This window comes from Equus przewalskii, chromosome 2, assembly GCF_037783145.1.
Source record: "Equus przewalskii isolate Varuska chromosome 2, EquPr2, whole genome shotgun sequence".
Classification (NCBI taxonomy): domain Eukaryota; kingdom Metazoa; phylum Chordata; class Mammalia; order Perissodactyla; family Equidae; genus Equus; species Equus przewalskii.
The window spans coordinates 57,907,457-57,928,679 of NC_091832.1; the positions used below are offsets into that span (position 1 = coordinate 57,907,457).

Genomic DNA, 21,223 nt, shown 5'->3' on the forward strand with positions numbered 1-21,223 from the left:
GACACCTAGCTCAACTGAAGTTCCAAAGGCATGGACCAGCCCCAGAAGAATGAGTTAAGCGAACCTTACCTGTCAGTAAGCTGCTAACTAAGAAAAACCATTGTAAAATGTGTTATTGTACATATTTAATTTTTATACTGCCTCTTCTAGAAAAACTACCTGCTTTATTACTTTGTTTTCTATATTTATTGTATGAAAACTGAGATTAAATTTACAGGGAAGAAGTTCTTCATTTATTTCCTCCTCACACAAAAGACTAGATACGAGGATATTCTTTATAACTTCTCTTCCTTTGTTTTGTTAAATTGGTAATTATGCATAGAGAAAATTGTGAAAGAACGTATTTTAACAATTAACATTGCTTACCTCAGAGTGGAATTGGTGAAAGAAGGCTGAAATTAACTTCTTTTTGCATTTCTTTGTTGTTTAACTTAATTACTGTGTTTATGAAACAACCAATAAAGTATGTAGTGTTTATAGGGAAAGACTAAAAATAAAATAAATTAATACATATTTGTAGGAAGATTAAACAATCTAGAGATATACAGTGTAGGAAGCATCTGCCACTAAATTCATATTGTGTGTCTTTAGCTATATATAAGCTTTTATTACTATACAAATTGGAACGTGGATTATGTAAAGATGTATATATTCTTAAAACTGTATGCTTTTTAATTTGTATCGTGGGCATCATTCCATATTGATATATATCCATTTATTCTTTTAAACACGACATAGAATTTTGAAAACTTTTTGGGGGAAACTTTTTTTTAATTGAAATATAACATATACAAAGAAAAGTATCCAGGTTAATGACTTTTACAAAGTGAAGATGAACATATAACCACCATCCAGATTAAGATGAAGAACAGTGCTGGTCACTATATAAGCCTCCCTCACACTGCCTCCCATTAATTAACCTCCTGTCTCCTAACTGTAGGTAACCACTCTTCTGATGGCCATCTGTGTAGATAAGTTGTGTCTGTTTGTTAACTTTATGTAAATTGAGTCATACAGTTGTGTGTGGCTTTCTTATTTTTCTTTTTTGGGGGAAGATTAGCCCTGAGCGAACAGCTGCCAATCCTCCTCTTTTTGCTGAGGAAGACGGGCCCTGAGCTAACATCCGTGCCCATCTTCCTCTACTTTATATGTGGGACACCTACCAGAGCATGGCATTTGCCAAGTGGTGCCATGTCCACACCTGGGATCCAAACCGGCGAACCCTGGGCCGCCCAGAAGTGGAATGTGCGAACTTAACCGCTGTGCCACTGGGCCGGCCCCAATGTGTGGCTTTTTTCTGTGTGTGTCTGACTTTTTTTTGGCCAACATTATTTTGGGGAGATTTATCCATGTGGTTACATATAGCGGTGGTTTATCCTTTTTTCTGTTTGATCTAGTAGTCTATAGTAGAATGCATAAATGTCAGAACTTATGCATTCTCCTGTTGATGGATATCTGAGTTGTTTCAAATTGAGGACTCTCATGGATAATGCTCGTGTAAGCCTTCTTGCACATGTCTTTTTAACCTGTTTCTATTGAGAATGTACGCATTTCTGTGAGCTACATACCAAGGAAAGAAATTGCTAGGTCATATGGTATGAGTATATTCAGCTTTAGTAAATACTGCCCTGTTGTTTCCCAGTGTGGCCCTGACATTTTACGCTTCCATCAGCAGTAGGAGATTTCCAAATACTCTGTGTCCTTGCCAACACTTGGTATTGATGGCTTTTCGTTTGCTTGGTTTGGGTTTTTTGTTGTTGTTTGCTTTTGATGGCTGTTTTAGAACATTAATTTTAAAAGTCTGCCCAGTATTTTATTATGTGAGTAAACTATAATTTAACTAATCTCCTTTTGTTGGGCTTTTGCCCTCTTCCCCCACTGCAGCACAGTCAGAACCTAGATAGCTCTGTTACCTCGTGGGCTCTGTGGTTTGTTTTCTGTGTGATCTGACTCTGTGAGGAAGACTTACTATTCAGAATAACAGAACTGATACATTCTTTTTTTTTCTTAACAGATTTTCCTCAAATTCCTTCTTTGTTTGAGCAGTATAGTACCAAGATATAGATACGAAGAATCTATAAAAAATAGTTTCATTTTGTTGACATGAAAATCAGTTTTGATTTCATCGTGGTAAATGGTTATTTTCTTCAGCCTTGTTTAAAAGTAGTGTGGAAAATGGTATAGTGTCTGAAACTGGACTTCTGGTGACAGCATTGCCAAACACAGGCAGTTTAATTATCCAGAATAATTTGTATTCTCTTAGTACAAACCTAAAGTGCTAGCTGCCGTCACCTGTATCAAATACACATTTAATCCATTGTAAAACTGTTGTTTTACTTGAGAATTACTTGAGAATGTAATCATTTAGGTTTTGGAAAACTGTTTGAATTTCACGCTTTGAAAGTGAAAGGTGTTTCCAATCAGAGAACCTTGCTTCACAGCCCAACCTTTCTTTTAACAAAACTCCCCTCCCCTATTTCCTCAAATTTTCTTTTAACATAGGTTTTGTTTTGTTTTGAGGAAGATTAGCCCTGAGCTAACATCTGCCACCAGTCCTCCTCTTTTTGCTGAGGAAGACTGGCCCTGAGCTAACATCCGTGCCCGTCTTCCTCTACTTTATGTGTGGGACGCCTGCCACAGCATGGCTTGCCAAGCAGTGCCGTGTCTGCACCCAGGATCTGAACCGGCGAACCCCAGGCTGCCGAAGCAGAACATGTGAACTTAACCGCTGCGCCACCAGGCCAGCCCCTAACATAGGTTTTTAAAAGGGGCTTGCTCTTAACGAGTTAAATGTGAGCATCAGACCTCCTGGTTCTTCTCATGTTGCAGTTGTGATCACTTTATGATGACCACTCTTAATTGTGCATTATAGCTTTAAATAGGTGTTGGCACAGGGGTATCAGTACTACCCAGTTACCATAAGTAATTCCTTGGAAGAGTTTAGATACTGTTAACCCTCTATGATAGTGGAATGGTCTTTTGCGAAGTACCTTATGGGCAGGTAAAACAGTTTTATCTTTCCTGTTATTCTTTGCTTTTGCCAGTTGTATGTTCAATTATTTATTTTTAGAATAACTATAATGACCTGAAGGAGCATGTGATTCTCAGACTAGTATGTATTAGACATGCTTTTTTACTTTCACGTGTGGAGGTTTTTCACATTTCTAATTCATTGCTGTCAAGAACTACTTAGTAATAGCTGAAGTGTACTGCTTTATAATCTGTTCAAGTTTTTGATAAGTCTGTGTGTTATAAGAACATCTTTACCTCTTGAGATTTCTTAAGAGGTCATATTGCAGCGTTATTTTAAAAGTCTTCAAGTTCTTAGTTATCTGTACTAATGGTGACAAGTGTGAAAATGCCTAAATGAATTAACAAATAAGGCTTATTGAGAGAGTATTTTCAATGACCTTAGTCTTTTTATCAGTTTCAGTAATGAATAGCAAAACTTGCTGGCTTGAATTTTTTTTTCTTCTTCTTCTTCTCAATATCTGATAAGGTTCTAATATTCTAAACCAGGATTGAGGTGGACATGGTGGTGGTTGAAGGAGCACAAATCTAATCAACTTCTGAAAAATAACTATTACTTAGGAATCTCTTCGTTTATCTCATATTCGTGGACCTGATTTAGAGATTAATGTTAGAGACCACTTTCAAGTCTTGGTTAATAAAATATTTTGACCTTCAATGGATCGTTTCTGAATATATCCTAGCCAGTGTAGTCAGCCTATACAAAGAAGCCCAGTATTAAACAGTTTGCTCAAGTTGCAGCTTCCTTATAGAGCAACACCGAGAATAAAGCACCCAGTAACCTAGAACCAACAGAGCCCTCATTAACTTCCCTGTAGTTTCAATACCCACAACAGCTATTTCTCTTTCTGCGTAGGTATCAGTCAGAGCCGGATCTCTCACTGGCTGTTGCAGCAGGGATCAGACCTGAGTGAACAGAAGAAAAGAGCATTTTACCGATGGTATCAACTGGAGAAGACAAACCCTGGTAAATATTCTTTTTTTTTTTTTTGCATCTGAAACAAGACAAATGTAATTAATTACTTTATTGAATCCATGTGCTGACTTGTCTTCACTAAGGTAATTTCATACTTTTATTGTTGTTCCTTTAGGCCAAAGAACACTCTTAATTGTAAAACCTAAAAGCTGATTGTACCAATTTTTAGTTTAGTGTCTGAAATTATCTAGTCATTTTCATTCCTTCCCTCAAGGTGCCTCTTTGTTTCTGGGTTATATGTGATTTCAAACCATGGTTTGAAAGAAAGATCACGATTGTCAGTGGCTGACTTTCTTTTCATCAACTATAGGTATACACATAAGATTCCATATCTAGTATTTTTAGTTTTGTTTTTGTTGAAATCTTGGGGCCAGCCTGGTGGCTCGTTGGTTAGGTTCGCAATGTAGGCTTTGCTGGTTCAGATCCTGGGTGTGGACCTACGCACTGCTCGTCTAGCCATGCTGTGGCAGGCGTCCCACATATAAAATAGAGGAAGATGGGACGGATATTAGCTCAGGGTCAGTCTTCCTCAGCAAAAGAGGAGGATTGGCAGCAGATGTTAGCTCAGGGCTGATCTTCCTAAAAAAAAATAATTAATTTAATTTAATAAAATCTTGTTTTAGTTAGTAATATAAATTTAATGCTTTTATTTAGTTCATGCTATACCATATCCAATGATCTCTGCTAATGATTTTCTGGTTTTAATTCTAATTACCTGGGTGATGAATGTGTCTTTGGACTTTAGGGTAGAGTTGCTCTGATGACTTCAGGAGCAACAATAGCTTGGAAAGTAGAATGAAATCTTAAGGAAAAAGATCACAAAAAACCTTTGTGTCTGAAGTTGCCAGGCATAGACAAGATCTATTGCAAACAAGTGGTATATAAAGTAGAATCTGAAGTTGTGTGACAGACTGTCTCAATCTACACGGTACACAGACTGGTGACAGTGAGCCTGATCCCAAGTTTAACCTTGTGATTGAGCTGTCTTCTGTAATACTACAGTATTAAAGTCTTTGCTTACAGACTAAATAACCAATTGGAATATTGCATATTGACTCTTAATAATAGTATCATTGGCTCTTAGATGGAAATAAAGAATGTAAATAAAGACATATTTGTGTGTGTGTGTGTCTGTGGTGAGATTTTTTTTTCAGAGATTGTATTCTCAATCTGAAAGGCACAAAACAGAGCAGACCTCTCTGCAATGAATTTTTTTTATCTACCCTGCCCCCTAATTTCTATTTTGAAATATTTAAGATGTACAGAAAACTTGAACGACCAGCACAGTGAACACCTGTTTACCCTATTCTTAGATACAATAATTGTTAACATTTTACTGTATTTTCTTTAATCCCTATATAAGTAAATGAATAAATTTTAAAATATATATATACATATATGTATACACACACACACACATATTCACTCTTTCTTCAGCATTCATCTCCTGGAAAAAAACGGTAATTGCCTACATAACCACAGTCCCTATTAACATATTTAAGAAAATTAACAGTGATTCCATATCATCTAATATCCAGTCCATATTTGCATTTCTCTAGTTGTTGCGAGAATGTCTTTTGTAGCTTTTTTTTATTAAGTAGTATCTGGTTTGGGTTGACAAATTGGAATTTGTTGTTATGTCTCTTTAGACTCTTAAATCTAGTCACTCAAACATGAAAATGACAAACTTTTTTTAACCATCTGATCTTACAGAATGTTCCACATTCTGGATTTTTCTGTCTCCTCTTAGTGTCAGTTCACTTATTCCTCTCTAGCCCCTGTATCTCCTGTAAACTGAAAGCTAGGATTAGAAGCTTGATTAGATTGAGGTTAAACATTTTTGGCAAGAATACTTCATTGATTATTTAGGGAGGGCATATACTAATGGCTGCAATTTACTTTGAAATGCATCAAAATAAAATGAATAGGGAGATCGGTAGATATGTGATAAAGTACATAAAATATTAGATGGTATGAGTACATATTTTCACTATAAAATTCTTTTATTGTTGCTGTTATGTTTGAAACTTTTCTCAAAGCATTGGGCTTATGCTTTGTAGGTAAGCTTCAGCTCATATTACCACATATCAAGAGGCATGAAATGTCAGGTTGTAGCGCTATTCATATGCTAAGTTTTGTCATTTGTTAAGGTAGTGACCACCAGATCTTATCTTTGCGGTTTCTAAATAATCTGTAGGACATCATTTTGCCACTGGATGAATATCCTCTTCTACAATAACCTTTGCCAGTGGTCTTAGCATCCATTGATGACTACCTAAATCAGTTATTCCAATGAAGATTGCAAAATGGTGATAATCTAATCAAGCATTCCTTCAACATTTATCGGCTGGCATTTTTTCTGCCAGGAAGAACTTTCATTTTTAGATATTTTTCTAATGATATCTCCATATATAAGCAAACTTCTCAAAATAAGACTCTGTTGCTGCCATTAGTTAAATGTTCTGAAGCAACACAGTTCAGTAGAAATATAATATGAATGATATATGTAATTTTACATTATCTAGTAGCCGCATTTAAAATGTAAGAAGAAATAGTTAAAATTAATTTTAATAATATATTTTATTTAACAAATACATATTAACAGTTCAACATTTAATCAATGCTTTTAATAATTATTGAGATTTCTTCCTTCCTTCCCTCCTTGCTCCCTCCCTCCCTTTTTGAAATCCAATGTGTATTTTACACTTAAAGCACATATAATTTCCAATCAGCCACGTTTCAAGTGCTCAATAGCCACATGTGGCTAGTGGTTACCATATCAGATGACACAGCCTTAGAATATATCATGGTTGAAGCAACACTTCAAACTCAGCTCTAAGCAATCTTTCCAAAGACATCATTTCTCCCATGATTCATAGCAGAGCAAATCAGATGGAGAGGGACAAAAATTTGGCACTTTGTCTGCTTAATAGAGCAGCTTCGGTTGATAGCAAGGGTTTGGCTAGGTAAATAAGCAACTGTGCCCAGGGGTTTCATAAGCCTGTTTACATTCCAGCAATTGGCTACCGAGGGGAGCATCAGGGGGATTATCAAGATGTTCCAAAATGTATAGGGCAGAACAGTGAAAAATTTGGAGGACAAACACTAGTCAACTTGTGTCAGGCAATCAGCCTCCCTAAGAGAAGGGATTTTTGTCGCTTGGATTTGACAATTAGCACGATGCCTTGACATATAATCTGATTACAGTTGGTGAGGCTGAATTCCCACCCTGGAATTTCAGGGCTGGGCTCCAGTCCCAGGCAGGGACTAGGATACCAGGAAAATGAATTCACTAGAAACAGGAAGGAGAACTAAGGTCCATCTCTCAGGCTGCAGAAACATTCTTGTAACTGATCTGATAGCACTGCCAACTATGGAATACTACTACTATTGGAATCCTGTTTTAGTACTGGGGTGATATAGTGTTCTTCTGAAGCTGTTTTTTAAAAAATTATTTCTGTTTTTAATCTTATTTTTTAAATATTAAAGATTTTTTAAATATTAAACATTTCTTAAATATTAAATTAATATTTGTTAATTTCTCTTAGAACCAGGGCTAGGTTCACTCATCATCAGGAAGCTGGAGGAAGGTGGAACTAGGGCAGTGAAACAGAAAAATGGGAAAGGACTAACAGCATTCATTCAGCTATTGATTAGGAACTGTTTTCTTTAAGGAGGTAGTACCTGCTTTTAAGAATAAGTTCTCCTAATTATATGTTTGCTTTTCAATGAAGTTACATACCAAGTGTCCTGCTTGTAAGGATTTTCTAATTTTTTAATGTTTATTTTTACTTTGTTTAATTAATTAGTTAAATTTTTTGGTGAGGAAGATTTGCTCTGAGCTAACATCTGTTGCCAATCTTCCTCTGTTTTTTTTTCCTTGAGGAAGATTAGCCCTGAGCTAACATCTGTGCAACTCTCCCTCTGTTTTGTATGTGGGTCGCCGCCACAGCATGGCTTGATAAGTGGTGTAGGTCTGCGCCCAGGATCCGAACCCAAGAACCTGGGCCACCAAAGTGGAGCATTCCGGACTTAACCACTATGCCATAGGGCCAGCCCAGGACTTTCTATTTTTTTATTTGAAAACCAAATCTATACTGATTCCCGGTTTGTTCTAGTTAAGTTTTCTGTAAGACATAATTTAGTTAGCTGAAGAGAAGAGGATAGGTTCATAATTGTCAATTGGTAGTTTTTGTTGCATCAACAGTAATTGGATGATAGCAATTGAAATTTAATTTTTTAAAGTTTTTCTTTGCATTTTCACCTTTATTAATAGAGCTAATATTGTACAGATTTCTTTCTAGATATGTGCAGTTTTTATTTTGCTGACTTTTATCCTTTGATTTTAGCTAAAGAATTATATTGTTTTTTCTTATTCCATGGACACTTTGGAACTACTAATAGGTTTGGATAAGATGAACTAAAATTACATTAGCATCTAAGAACAGCTTATCCACTGTTTCTTATAGTACATTAGAATCTTCTTTGCAAGTCATTGCAGAGATGGCTGGAATCCACTTAAATGTCCCTCAGTAGAGAGCTGGTTAAATAAATTGTGGTATAGCTGTACAGTGGAATTCTATGGAGGCTATATAGCTTTTTTTTAAGCTGTTTTATATGAATTGAATTTATATGTGGTAGTATCAAATTCATAAGTGAATAAAGTAAGGTACAAAACAGTGGATATAGTATATTGCCATTTATATAGGGGGAATACATACACACACCCACACACACGTATATGCTTATATAAACAGAACATCTTTGGAAGGCTATATTAGGAGCTGACCCAAATGACTCTGTGGTGTGGGACTAAGAGACTGGGAGTACAGGGGTGGCAGGGAGACTGTTAACTATATGACCTTTCGTGTCTTTGTAAATTTTGTACCATGTACTTATAGTATACCTTTGAAAAATACATATAAAGTGTAATGTAAAGGAGGGAGAGAACGAGGAAGAAAGTAGAGAAGGAAGGGAAGGAGGGAGGCAAAAAAGAAATTAACCTGCCTTGTTAACAGCTTTCAAGATACTAAAAACTGAAGAGCCTAGGTTCACACAGTCTACACCTGCTTTTGCGAGCGTAAACTCTTTTTTTTTTTTTTAAAGATTGGCGCCTGAGCTAACAACCTTTGCTAATCTTCTTCCTTTTTAATTCTTCTCCCCAAAGCCCCCCAATACATAGTTGCGTATTCTAGTTGTGAGTGTCTCTGGTTGTGCTATGTAGGACAACGCCTCAGCATGGCTTGATGAGCGGTGCCATGTCCTCGCCCAGGATCTGAACCTGTGAAATCCTAGGCTCCTGAAGTGGAGTGCAAGAACTTAACCGCTTAACCGTGGGGCTGGCCCCATCAGTTCTTTTATTTTATAAATTTTTCTCTGTCCAGGACAAACAGCTTATCAGAAGAAATGTAAATCGTACCATCCTTTTGCATATATTCTGAGCAAAAATGAAAAATTAAGGAAAATTGCGAAGTGAAAAAATGCCTTTTCTCTAAATTTAAGCATTTAGAAAACAATCAAAATGTTTGTACATCCTTTGCCTCTATTCCTGGACTCAGATCACTTCTCTCCGTATACTTTGATTGAAATTCTCTTTTTCAACCTCTTCACTCTGGATCCATTTGGATATGGGTTTTCTTTTCCATCTCTCTTTAAGTGGACTCAGCAAGAAAAATAATAGAGTGGATGTTTAGGTTATTTTTACTGATAATCTAATAGATATAGATATAGTGTAGTTCTCTGATAAACAGAGCCATCATCAGAATTTCCCAGCATAACCCAAAACCTGCCAAGGTATATGAATAAAATAGGCTGATGGAAACTGATCAAATACCTTTTATCTTGTTTCTTATGAAAAGATTTACAAGAAAATGCCTATTTTTTTTTTAAAGAAGTGAATACTAAATTCAGCATGGTTGACATCAAAAGCCCCTTTATTTAATCAAATTAAGCTCAACAATCTTTTCCCTTGTCTAATTTAAACATTGCTATAGCAGACAGGGTTTGCTGAGTTCCTTTTGGCTCATGGCACTGATTCTGCATATTTCTAAATTAAACAATTAAATAAAGTTTGCCAAGAGGCTTATGCAGCAAGCCCATGAAGTAAATTTGGAGATGAGAAATAATGCCTTCTTCATTCACTGTTGCAGAGTGTCAGAGCCTCAGGGAAATCATGTGTGACATGAGGGAAGATGAGAAATTACTTTTGGAGAAGCTAGTTTCTGTGAATGAAGTAGTAATGACTGGCTTGTAGTCATTCTTTGATTAGCTGATTGGCAAAGGCTCACCTGGAAGACGTAACCCTGATAAGCAAAAAAATTATCATATGTACAAAGTGAACCTTTACCAAAGTTTTAAAATCTGTCAGTAAATTAGGACGAGGTTTTTTTTTTTCCCTTAGGTTTAGACTTGCTAGATAAGTGTGCAAAATTTTGTCTTTTTGTTGTTGTTCGCTAACGTTTATTGTATACTTGCCATGCATCTGGCACTGGGCAAAGCACTTTATATGTATTTCACCTTTACAACATTTAATCCCCAAAATTTTGTCTTAATGGGAGCCCAGATATAATGGGAAAAACCTTCCTGTAAAGAAAATAGGCAACACATTTCCTGTAAGGAAAAAAAAAAAACTGAGTTCTTTAGCCAACCCAGAACTACTATTTTTTACTTCAGTGGGGTTTAAAGTCTTATATACGTTGTTCCTACATTCTAGTATCTTTGTATTTTTCTGTTGAAGGCAGTAATTTTGAACCCATTCTTGGGTTATTCATTGCTCTCCATCTGTTTCAACCAAAGCAAGATGAACTAAGGTTTCTAGAACAAATCTGTGTTTATTGGAGTGTTTCCAGAGTGTTTCTTGTGCTATTTTTAAATACTGCTACTTTGAAAAAGGAGCAAGAAAAAAAACCCTCAAAAGTAATGTGATATTATGTTTCAAATTAAATGTTTACAAGTTTGAAATTATTCAGGGTTTTCACCTTCTGTGCATATATTGCTTCGATTTCTTTTAAAGTAACCAGACCAATACTTACTTCTCTCTTTTCTTTTTTTCCCTCCTTCTCTCCCCCCTTTCTTTTCCTTCCTAACCAATTTTATTTCATCTTAATATCTTTTTTATCGAAAATCTGGAGAAAACAAAATATTATAAAGAAGCGTGATTACATTACCAATAAACCCCAATACCAAGAAAGAACCCCTGTTATCAGTTGGTTTATTTCCTTCAACCTCATGATTGAGTTAGGATTCTTTATATTCTTCGTTTTATTTCTTCCCATTTATCATTCGGCTTAACTAAGAAAGCATGCTATGGTTATAGATACGGCCTACTAGTTGGAATTCACTGACCTGTTCCCCATCCTCTACCCAATGAAACCCTGAAACTCTCTATCCTTTTGCCAAAGGAGAGGAGGACCTAGAGCTTTACCCAGCCTGCTTCTACCTCTCTTTTGATCAGCCATGATAGCAGTTAGGCTCTGTTTTGGACCTTTTATCATGGCTGAAGAACAAAATTTGTATAGTCTAACTTAGGCAGATTCCAGAGCCCTTGTTATGCTGTAATTCTTGCTTGCGTTCAGAAAAGTACCAAAACAAAGACTTTGAAACCCTCCAACCCAATAGTTCCTTCTTTAGCCTAAACTTTAGCTTTGAATTAGGCCCAGGCCTAATTCCCAAGTTATTTTGACAGAATGGAATCTTCTTTCTTAAACTGTCTAAAGAAGGGTTTCAGTTTAGAGTTTCACAGTGTGTAGGCCAGGAATTTTTTAAACCAGGGGTCAGCAAACTTCCTGTAAAGGGTTTGATAGTAAATATTTAAAGCTTTGCAGGCCCTGTGGTCTCTGTCACACTACTCAACGCTGCCATTGTAGAGCAAAAAAGAGGCAATGTGTAAATGAATGAGTGTGGCTGTGTTCCAATAAAACATTATTTAAACTATGGCTGCAGGCCATAGTTTGCCACACTTCTTTTTTTTTTTTTCCTGGCTTGAGGAAGATTAGCCCTGAGCTAACATCTGTGCCAGTCTTCCTCTATTTTGTATGTGGGATGCCTTCACAGCATGGCTGGTGAGTGGAGTAGTTCCGTGCCTGGGATCCTAACCCACAAACCAGGGCCACTGAAGCGGTGCATGTGAAATTTTAACCACTCAGCCATGGGGCCAGCCCCATGCCACACATTTTAAGCCATGAATCTCTAAAGTATTGTATGATGGCACACTCGTCCGTTTGAGGAAGATGTTAAATATTTACTTTAGATCACACACAACAGGAAATCATATATCTATTAAGTGTTTAAACAAAAATGGAAGCTATAAAAATATTCTGAATGATACAAAATACATCGACTGTGAAAGAACAGATTGACAGATTTGACTGCATAAAGATTAAGATCACAAAGCACACCATAAATAAAGATGAATGACAAACTGGAAAAAAAATAGTTGCGATCTATATAACTAGCAATTACTGTGGTTTCTATACACCAATAAAATTAATAACTCAAAAGAAAAAAGGACAAAATATATAAATTCACAAGAAAAGATATATATAATGGTCAGTAAACAGGAAAAGATGCTCATTCTTACTAATAATGAAATCTCTGTATTAAAGGGAATGTTTTTGCCTGCCAAATTTATAAATGTGAATAATTAGTAATACTTAAAATACTCAGTGCATTGGGGAACATGAGGAAATAAACAACTGGAGATGGTTGTGATATCGTACATTAGTTCTATATTATTATGCAACGAATTACCCACAACTTAGCTGCTGAAAACAACAAACACTTATTATCTCACAATTTCTGTGGGTCAGGAATCAGGATGGTTTTGGCTCAGAGTTTCACGAGGTTGTAGTCGAGCTGTCAGCCAGTGCTGCAGTCACTGTGGCTTGACAGTCTACTTCCAGGATCACTCATGTTGAGTGGTGGCAGGCCCCAGTTCCTTCTTGCCTGCTGGCCAGAGATAGCAGGTCCTCTCACCATGGGCTCCTTGAGCTCCCGTACATACAACACGGCAGCTAGTTTTCGCCTGTGATCCAAGAGACGCAGCAACCAAGACAGACAAGCATGGCGTATTCTATAATCTAATCCTGGAAGTGACATACCTTCACTTCTGCCACATGTTATTGGTCACACAGACTAATTAATCCTGGTACAATATGAGAAGCAATGACACAACACACTGAATAGCAGGAGGCGGAGATCCTTAGCAACCACCTTGGAGGCTGGCTACCACATAGCTGTATTGGGACTGTATGCCTAAGACCTTATTTCTGTCTGTCAGCTGGGTTCTACAGTTCTCTACATTGTGTCTGCTGCTGCTAGAATGTCCTAAATGGCTTTTTCCTCAAATGTCTGGTGGCTCCTGGGGGCCCGCTGGACATCTCTCACTCTACATGGCTAGCTTGGGCTTCCTTTCAACATTGTGGTTTCAGGTTAGTCATACTTCTTACATGGCAGCCGGCTTCCCCCAGAGTGAGCATCTTAGGAGATGTAGGCAGAAGTTGCAAAGCTTCTTATTACCTAGCCTAGAATTATTTCCATTTTCTGTTGTCAAAATATGTCACAGGACCGGCCCAGATTCAAGGACATGATTACCAGGAGGTATGACTTACTGTGAAGGTCTGTCTTTGGAACCTATCCCAGAAAGTTATGCTTAGGAGAGATGAGACTTGTTCTAAAGTGGTAGCAGTGAAGGTAATACAAATTGGTCTGATTCTAGATATATTTTGAAGATAAAATTGACGGGATTTGCCTATGAATTGGTTATATAGTATGTGGGAGAAACAGAAGTTAAGGATGAATCTGAAGTTTTTGAGCTGAAAAATTTGAAAAATAGAGATGGCATTTACTCAGATAGGAAACACTGAAAGGCAACAGGTTTGGAGACGAAAATCAGGATTGGTTAAAATATTGGGCAACTGTATAAGAGAATGCATATAAAGATACAGCCATTAAAGGGAGATCTACAAATTGATCTGTATGTGCAGAAGTAGAAACACTACCTATGGTATTAATTGCAAGGTACAGTAAATAAAATATGATTCCTTTTATGAAGAAAGAATATATATATTTTTAAAATTTATTTATTTTATTTTTGAGGAAGATTAGCCCTGAGCAAACATCTGCTGCCAATTCTCCTCTTTTTGCTGAGGAAGAGTGGCCCTGAGCTCACATCCGTGCCCATTTTCCTCTACTTTATATGTGGGACGCCTGCCACAGCATGGCTGGACAAGCGGTACATATGTCTGAAGCCAGGATCAGAACCAGCGAACCCCAGGCTGCTGAAGCAGAACATGCGAACTTAACTGCTGCACCACCGGGCTGGCCCCAAGAAACAATATAATTTTTTAATGTGTGCGTTATTATACATAATTCAGAGAAGTTCTAAGCTGTCTTTCTAGGGCTATATTGAATTCGGATTTTATTCCATAGGCAAAGGGAACTCTTTGAAGGTTTTTGTCAGCAGAGTGATATATATGATCATAATTATGCTTTGGGAAGACGCATTTAACACTGTAAAAAATGGAAGAACAGTGGGGAGCCAGGAACTGAACTCTATGAAAGCATACCAAGCTATATTTAAATTCTCTGAAATAAGTCTGTGGAGGTCCGAGACAATGTTACTTTCCTGGTTTTATTCATAGCTTCTAGCCTAGAGCAAGCCATGTGAAAAGGGTTTGATAAATGGTGAATGGATGAATACAGCATCATCACCAGTTTAGGTTATATGAGAAAAGGCTAGTGTGAATTTGTAAAATATCTCAATTATACATTTTTTTCATTGATTTTATTATGTTCAAAGGTTACAGAAAATAGTTTGGCATTAACAGGTAGTAGACCTATGGAGATCTGATTTAGTTAGCAGACTAAAAGCATATCAGATATCGTGTTATTTTCTTTGATGCTCTATTTGACTTTTTTTTTAAGCATTTACAACAATTAGGGTTATTTTAATTCATCTACCTATATACATTCTTTTAAGGCTCCATTTTCTCAACAACAAAAAGTCCTTAGAATGGTAATGAAAGGTTCTAATCATATAAGGTGTATTGTTCAAGATGATTAAAACACTCAAATAAGAATTTCAAGAAGAACTTTTTTAGAGGAAGATACTGTTAAGTTGTCACTGGGCCGAAGACCATACTTCCCTACTCCCCTAAAGAGAGAGGTTTTGGGCTTTGTTTCAAAAACATGACATAAACAAAGATAAAAGACAAATGACACTAAAAGAAAAATGACATTCTAAAATAATTAATGATGGACTTTTTTTTTTAAGATTTTTTTATTTTTTTTTCCTTTTTCTCCCCAAAGCCCCCCAGTACATAGTTATATATTCTTCGTTGTGGGTCCTTCTAGTTGTGGCATGTGGGATGCTGCCTCAGCGTGGCCTGATGAGCAGTGCCATGTCCGTGCCCAGGATTCGAACCAACGAAACACTGGGCCACCTGCAGCGGACCACGCGAACTTAACCACTCAGCCACGGGGCCAGCCCCCCTCTTTTTTTTGTGTTTTTGAGGAAGATTAGCCTTGAGCTAACATCTGCTGCCAATCCTCCTCATTTTGCTGGGGAAGACTGGCTGTGAGCTAACATCCATGCCCATCTTCCTCTACTTTATATGTGGGACACTTGTGACAGCATGGCTTGCCAAGCAGTGCGTAGGACCAAACCCAGGATCCAAACCGGTGAGCCCCGGGCCACCAAAGCAGTACGTGTTAACTTAACTGGTGTGCCACCAGCCCAGCCCTAATGATGAACTTTTTTTTTAAAGATTTTATTTTTCCTTTTTCTCCCCAAAGCACCCCCAGTACATAGTTGTATATGTTTAGTTGTGAGTCCTTGTTGTGGCATGTGGGATGCTGCCTCAGCATGGCTTGATGAGCGGTGCCATGTCCACGCCCAGGACCTGAACCAGTGAAACCCTGGGCTTCCGAAGCAGAACGCACGAACTTAACCACTCAGCCACCGGGCTGGCCCCCCAAGTGATAGACTTTTTAAGGAAGAGCTTTTGTCTCTTTGGATTTTTATTTTGGTCAAACAATTTTTTAAAAATATAGATATCAAATGTATTTGGCTTACAAATTTCAATGGGGGGCAAAAGTTTATTGTTGATTTCATAATTTATTTGTCATACTGGTTTTAATAAATTGAGAGATATTTGCTAAACTGTCTTGTTTTTTTCCAGGGGCTACACTAAGTATGAGACCAGCCCCCATTCCAATAGAGGACCCGGAATGGAGACAAACACCTCCCCCAGTCTCAGCCACATCTGGCACCTTCCGATTACGACGAGGGAGTCGATTTACCTGGAGAAAGGAGTGCCTAGCTGTCATGGAAAGGTACATGTCTCCTTTTCCTGTGGGCAATCTCCCAAATTTAGGAAAGAGAGAATCTTTGGATAGATTTGGAAAGTTTTCATTTCAAACAAGTAATTTGGGATCCGAGTTCTATCTCTAAAAGTGTTTTGGAGTATTATAAATGGTGTATTGTTGAAATAAGATGATCTTACCATTGAGAATTCATGAAACTGGAGTTAGTATCTATCAATATAATTTAATGATGTCCTCAGTAATTTAAGAAACTTGAGAATTTTGAGTTTAGATCTTTGTATTATATTTTGGAAAATCTCTTTGAAGTCTTATTTTCATCAAAAATATTGAATAATTGTATAGGAGGCCACTGAGATTTAACTTTCTTCAATAAGAAGTATGGCCTAAATGAGCTTAGTCCCAAAGGTTAGAAACACTTGTTTTTGACTTTGATTTTGGTAATTTATTCTCTGACTCTAGCACCTTTACCTGATCCATAGTAGGTACTCAGTACTTTTTAAACTTGAATTCTTGCTTAGCTTCAGTTTTCCCATCTGAAATGGCATAAATTAATTAAAATGATTATGGAATGTTGAGTGTATTTAAGGTGGGTCCTGTAATAGAATTATCATTTTAGTCTCCTACCTATGAGTAATGTTTATAGAATTTTATTTTGATGGAGTTTTATATGCAATAAGATAATAATTTTCTATTAGAAAAGTACTTGTTTCCTCAGATTAAATATAGAGAAAAAGAATATGTTAGGCAGAGGTAAAAACAATTGAAGTTTCATATTGAGTGTTCTCAGTAATTTAAATAATAGAAAAGAATGGAATTGAATGTTTAAAACTAGGTTTAACTTCTAAGCTGATCTAGAATACATATTTACATTGAGCCAGCTTCACATTCTTTTTTCTTCAGTTATCTAATCTGACCAAACAATTGGCATACTGAAAAGAACATTTGACTCAGAGTCAGAAGACCTGAAACCTGGTTTTGGCTTTTCCATCAACCAGCCGGGTAACTTTGTTCAGGTCGCAAACTCTCAGCTGTAACTTCCTTATCTATAAAATGAAATTCTTCAATAGCCAATGTGAATTAAATGTCATCTAGGACTTTTCCGTCTCTCTTCTGCCTGTTTCCTGATTATTTCTCAACTCGTTAACATCACTACCTGAAGGATGATTTAAAATGTTGAAGTTAAAGCCATGTTTTTGTTCTTGTGATCAAGTTGAAATGAAAAGATTTGCTTAAGGGGAGGGTGTGATCCTGTAGCCAAAATGAGACTATAGCTTGTCTATTGATGTTATCGTCTGTTTCTTTCCTCACTCTCTTTAATATAGATAAGAGTAGAGGCCATTTATTGAATAACAATTCCTTATATGCTTGAGTGGTTAAAGTGAAAGAGACTTGGGCTGGCCCGGTGGCGCAGTGGTTAAGTTCGCAAGTTCCGCTTTGGCGGCCCGGGGTTCACCAATTTGGATCCTGGGTGAGGACATAGCACTGTTTGTCAAGGCATACTGTGGCAGGCGTCCCACATACAAAATAGAGGAAGATGGGCACAGATGTTGGCTCAGGGCCAGTCTTCCTCAGCAAAAAGAGGAGGATTGGCAGCAGTTAGCTCAGGGCTGATCTTCCTCAAAAAAAAAAAAAAAAGTGAAAGAGACTTTATTATCCTAAAGATCTGACATTTACAGTCTGCTCTGTTTTTCTCATTTAGAAATTTTGATTATTTAAAGAAATTTCTTCAGAACTTACCATGTAACAGATGTGAATTAAATAATATCTAACTTAAATTATTTGTACTATCGTACATTTTCCTCTGGGTTACAAAATAAGCTTTGGTATTGGTTTCTTGTTGGTGTAAGTTCTAATTGTGCTACTGACTCAGCCATTTAATTTTTTTCGTGAAAATACCAGTATACATGTATCACATAGTGTCAGTGTGGAGAAGGATTAATTTAAAATTGATAACATTAATAATGATAGGTGATAGTCCTAACGCATTTTCAAAACTTAACCTGGAAGGGTTTGCAATTCTTTCTCTTTTTCTCCAGGGTATTAAGAACTAGCCACAGAATCACACTGATTAAATTTCAGTTAAAAAGATATTGATCACTTACCTTGTGTAAGGCTCTCATTTAATCTTAATTTTTACTTTTTAACCTTAATATTAATTGTCTTTAATCCAGAAATTGGTTATCTTTGGTTTAATTTTATCTTACCTGTCACAACGAGTAAGAAAGTATATGATTTATTCCAATAGTTGCAAAAATGCAAAAAGCCTTTCAAAGTATTTAATAGCAATAGTACAGAAGGTCACGGTATAATTTCATTCTCTGAAAATGGAACTTTTTATTTTGTAACATAGAATATAAAATTCCCTAGCCTCAGAGCAATGCATGATGTTTTTTCCTAGACTGATGGTGTGAATAAATATATATGCACAGACAATAAAGCCAGCAAACTACTAGCCTTACTCAAATATATTAGTATAAATCAAAAATTATTCCTTTCTTCACACCATACACCAAGATAAATTTCAAGTGAATCAAAAAAGTGAATCCATATGAATAATAGAAGAAAACATGGGTGATTCCTCCATTTCCTGGAAATGGTGAAATTTTCCCTAACTATGACTAAAATCCAAAAGCAATAAGGGAAAGGATTGACAAATATGATTACATAAATTAAAAGAAAGCCTTGATGAGAAAAAATTGTGAGCAAAGTAAAAAACAGAAGAAAAATGGGGAAAAGTATTTGCCACTTATTATCCCTGATATAAAAAGAACTTTTAAAAGAGAAGACCAACAACTCTATCGAGAAATGGACTAAAGAGATCAACAGAAAAACAATGCAAATGGCCATTAAGCATATGAAACAATGTTCAATTTAACTCATAGTAAGAGAAATTAAAATTAAAATTACAGTTAACCGTTCTTCTCCTATTACATTGGCAAAAATCCAAAAGTTCCACAACATTTTCTTTTGATTCAGCTGTAGAGAAATGAGCAGTCTCATATGTTGCTTGTGAGAATGCAACATAGAATAATTTCCATGGGGAGGAATTTGACAACATCAGGGAAAACTACCTATGAGTTTGCCCTTTGACTCAACATTCCCACTTCTAGAAAATTATCCCAAAGGTACACTGGCAAAAATATGAAAAGATAACAGCCCTGTTTGTGATAATATCAAAATACGAATATAACTGATGTATCTATTGGTAGTGAACTGGGTCAATAAATTATAGTACATCCATATGTTGAATGTTCAGGCTCACACAATGGAGTGCTATGCAGCTGAAAAAAGGAATAAATCTTCATTTTCACAGAATGAAAATCATATTGTGACCTTCTGGACTATTACTATTAAATATTTTGGAAGACTTATTTGCATGTTTGTAACTTTTGGAATGAATACTTCACTTCTGTATACAGTGATCTCCAGGATATAATGTTAAAAAAAAAAGGCAGAGTCAATTATATATAGTAGCTGTAATTTATGTCTTTGCTTGTAACTTGTTTTAAAATGAAAGAGTAAACCATAAAATAAATAAATGGTTACCAATAGGAGAACAGAATAAAACAGATTGGAGGGGCCGAGGATAGAAGCAGACTTCTCAATATCCGTACCTTGTTTTGACATTGTATCCATGTAAATATTTTATGCACTTATAAAACAAAATTAAATTGAAATGGGGGGAGAGGTGATCCTTAAAAAATAACTAAAATGAAACAAACCTATTGTGTATAAGTTGTGACTTAAATTCTTGGGAACTATATCAAATAGCTTTATAACACAATATTTTCACTATGCTTTCCTGGTGGGATCCTGCTTAGGAATAAAAAGAACTACAAAAGAAATCTTACACTATTTTTACTAAATTTGGTGAAATTAATATTGTTTTCAGGTACTATTTTTATTTGTATAGATACAGATATAGATATAGATAAAACAAGTAATCATATTAATGTTATTAGGAACCAAGGTTTTCAGTGTAAAAGAGATATAAACATAAAATGAAAAGAAATTAAGTAAAACACTATAATCTTGTTTATGTGTGTACATAAAGATAGAAATTTATCTTGAATTTGTTCTTTTAATAACAACCTTACTGAGATACAATTTACCTATTTAAAGTGTACAATTCAGTGCTTTTTAGTGTATTTACAGTTATGCAACCATCACCACAATCAATTTTACCATTTTACCAATTTTGGAACATTGTCTTTTCCTCCAAAACCCTTGCACCATGTAGCAGTTACCCCTTTTTTGCCCTCATCTCCCTCCAACCCTAGATAACCATTAATCTACTTTTATATACAGATTTGCCTGTTCTGGACATTTCATATGAATGGATTCGTACAACATCTGACCTTTTGTGACTCACTTCTTTCTCTTAGCATAATGTTTTCAAGGTCTATCCATATTGTAGCATATACCAGTATTTCATTCCTTTTTATTGCTAAATAATATTCCTTTGTATGGATATGCCATATTGTATTTATTCGTTCATCAGCTGATGGACATTTGAGGTTGTTTCCAGTTTTTAGCTATTATGAATAATGCTGCCATGAACAAAATTTGTGTACTAGTGGAATTCCTGGGTCATATGGTAACTGTGTTCAACCTTTTGAGGAACTGCCAGACTGATGCAACATTTTACATCCACCCAGCACTGTATGATGGTTTCAGTAACTAACCAACACTTGTTATCTGTCTCCTAGTGTGAAGTAGAATCTCACTGTGGTCTTGGTTTGCATTTCCCTGACCAATGATGTTGAGTATCTTTTCATATACTTATTCGCTATTTGTATATCTTCTTTGCAGAAATGTCTGTCCAGATCCTTTGCCCATTTTTTAAATTGGATTGTCTTTTTATATTGAATTGTAAGATTTCTTTATGTGTTT

The 21,223-nt window shown here is 36.1% G+C and overlaps 1 protein-coding gene across 32 annotated transcripts in view; it reads left to right on the forward strand.

The window, feature by feature from the left end:
• Positions 1 to 21,223, forward strand: part of HMBOX1 (homeobox containing 1) — a 179,604-nt gene that overhangs the window by 115,016 nt on the left and 43,365 nt on the right. For all 32 annotated transcript variants that reach the window (XM_070611398.1, XM_070611394.1, XM_070611388.1 and 29 more), the window contains 2 exons: positions 3,887 to 3,997; positions 16,186 to 16,339. In XM_070611398.1, coding sequence (XP_070467499.1) covers positions 3,887 to 3,997; positions 16,186 to 16,339 — 265 coding nt within the window. The remainder of the gene's footprint in view (positions 1 to 3,886; positions 3,998 to 16,185; positions 16,340 to 21,223) is intronic.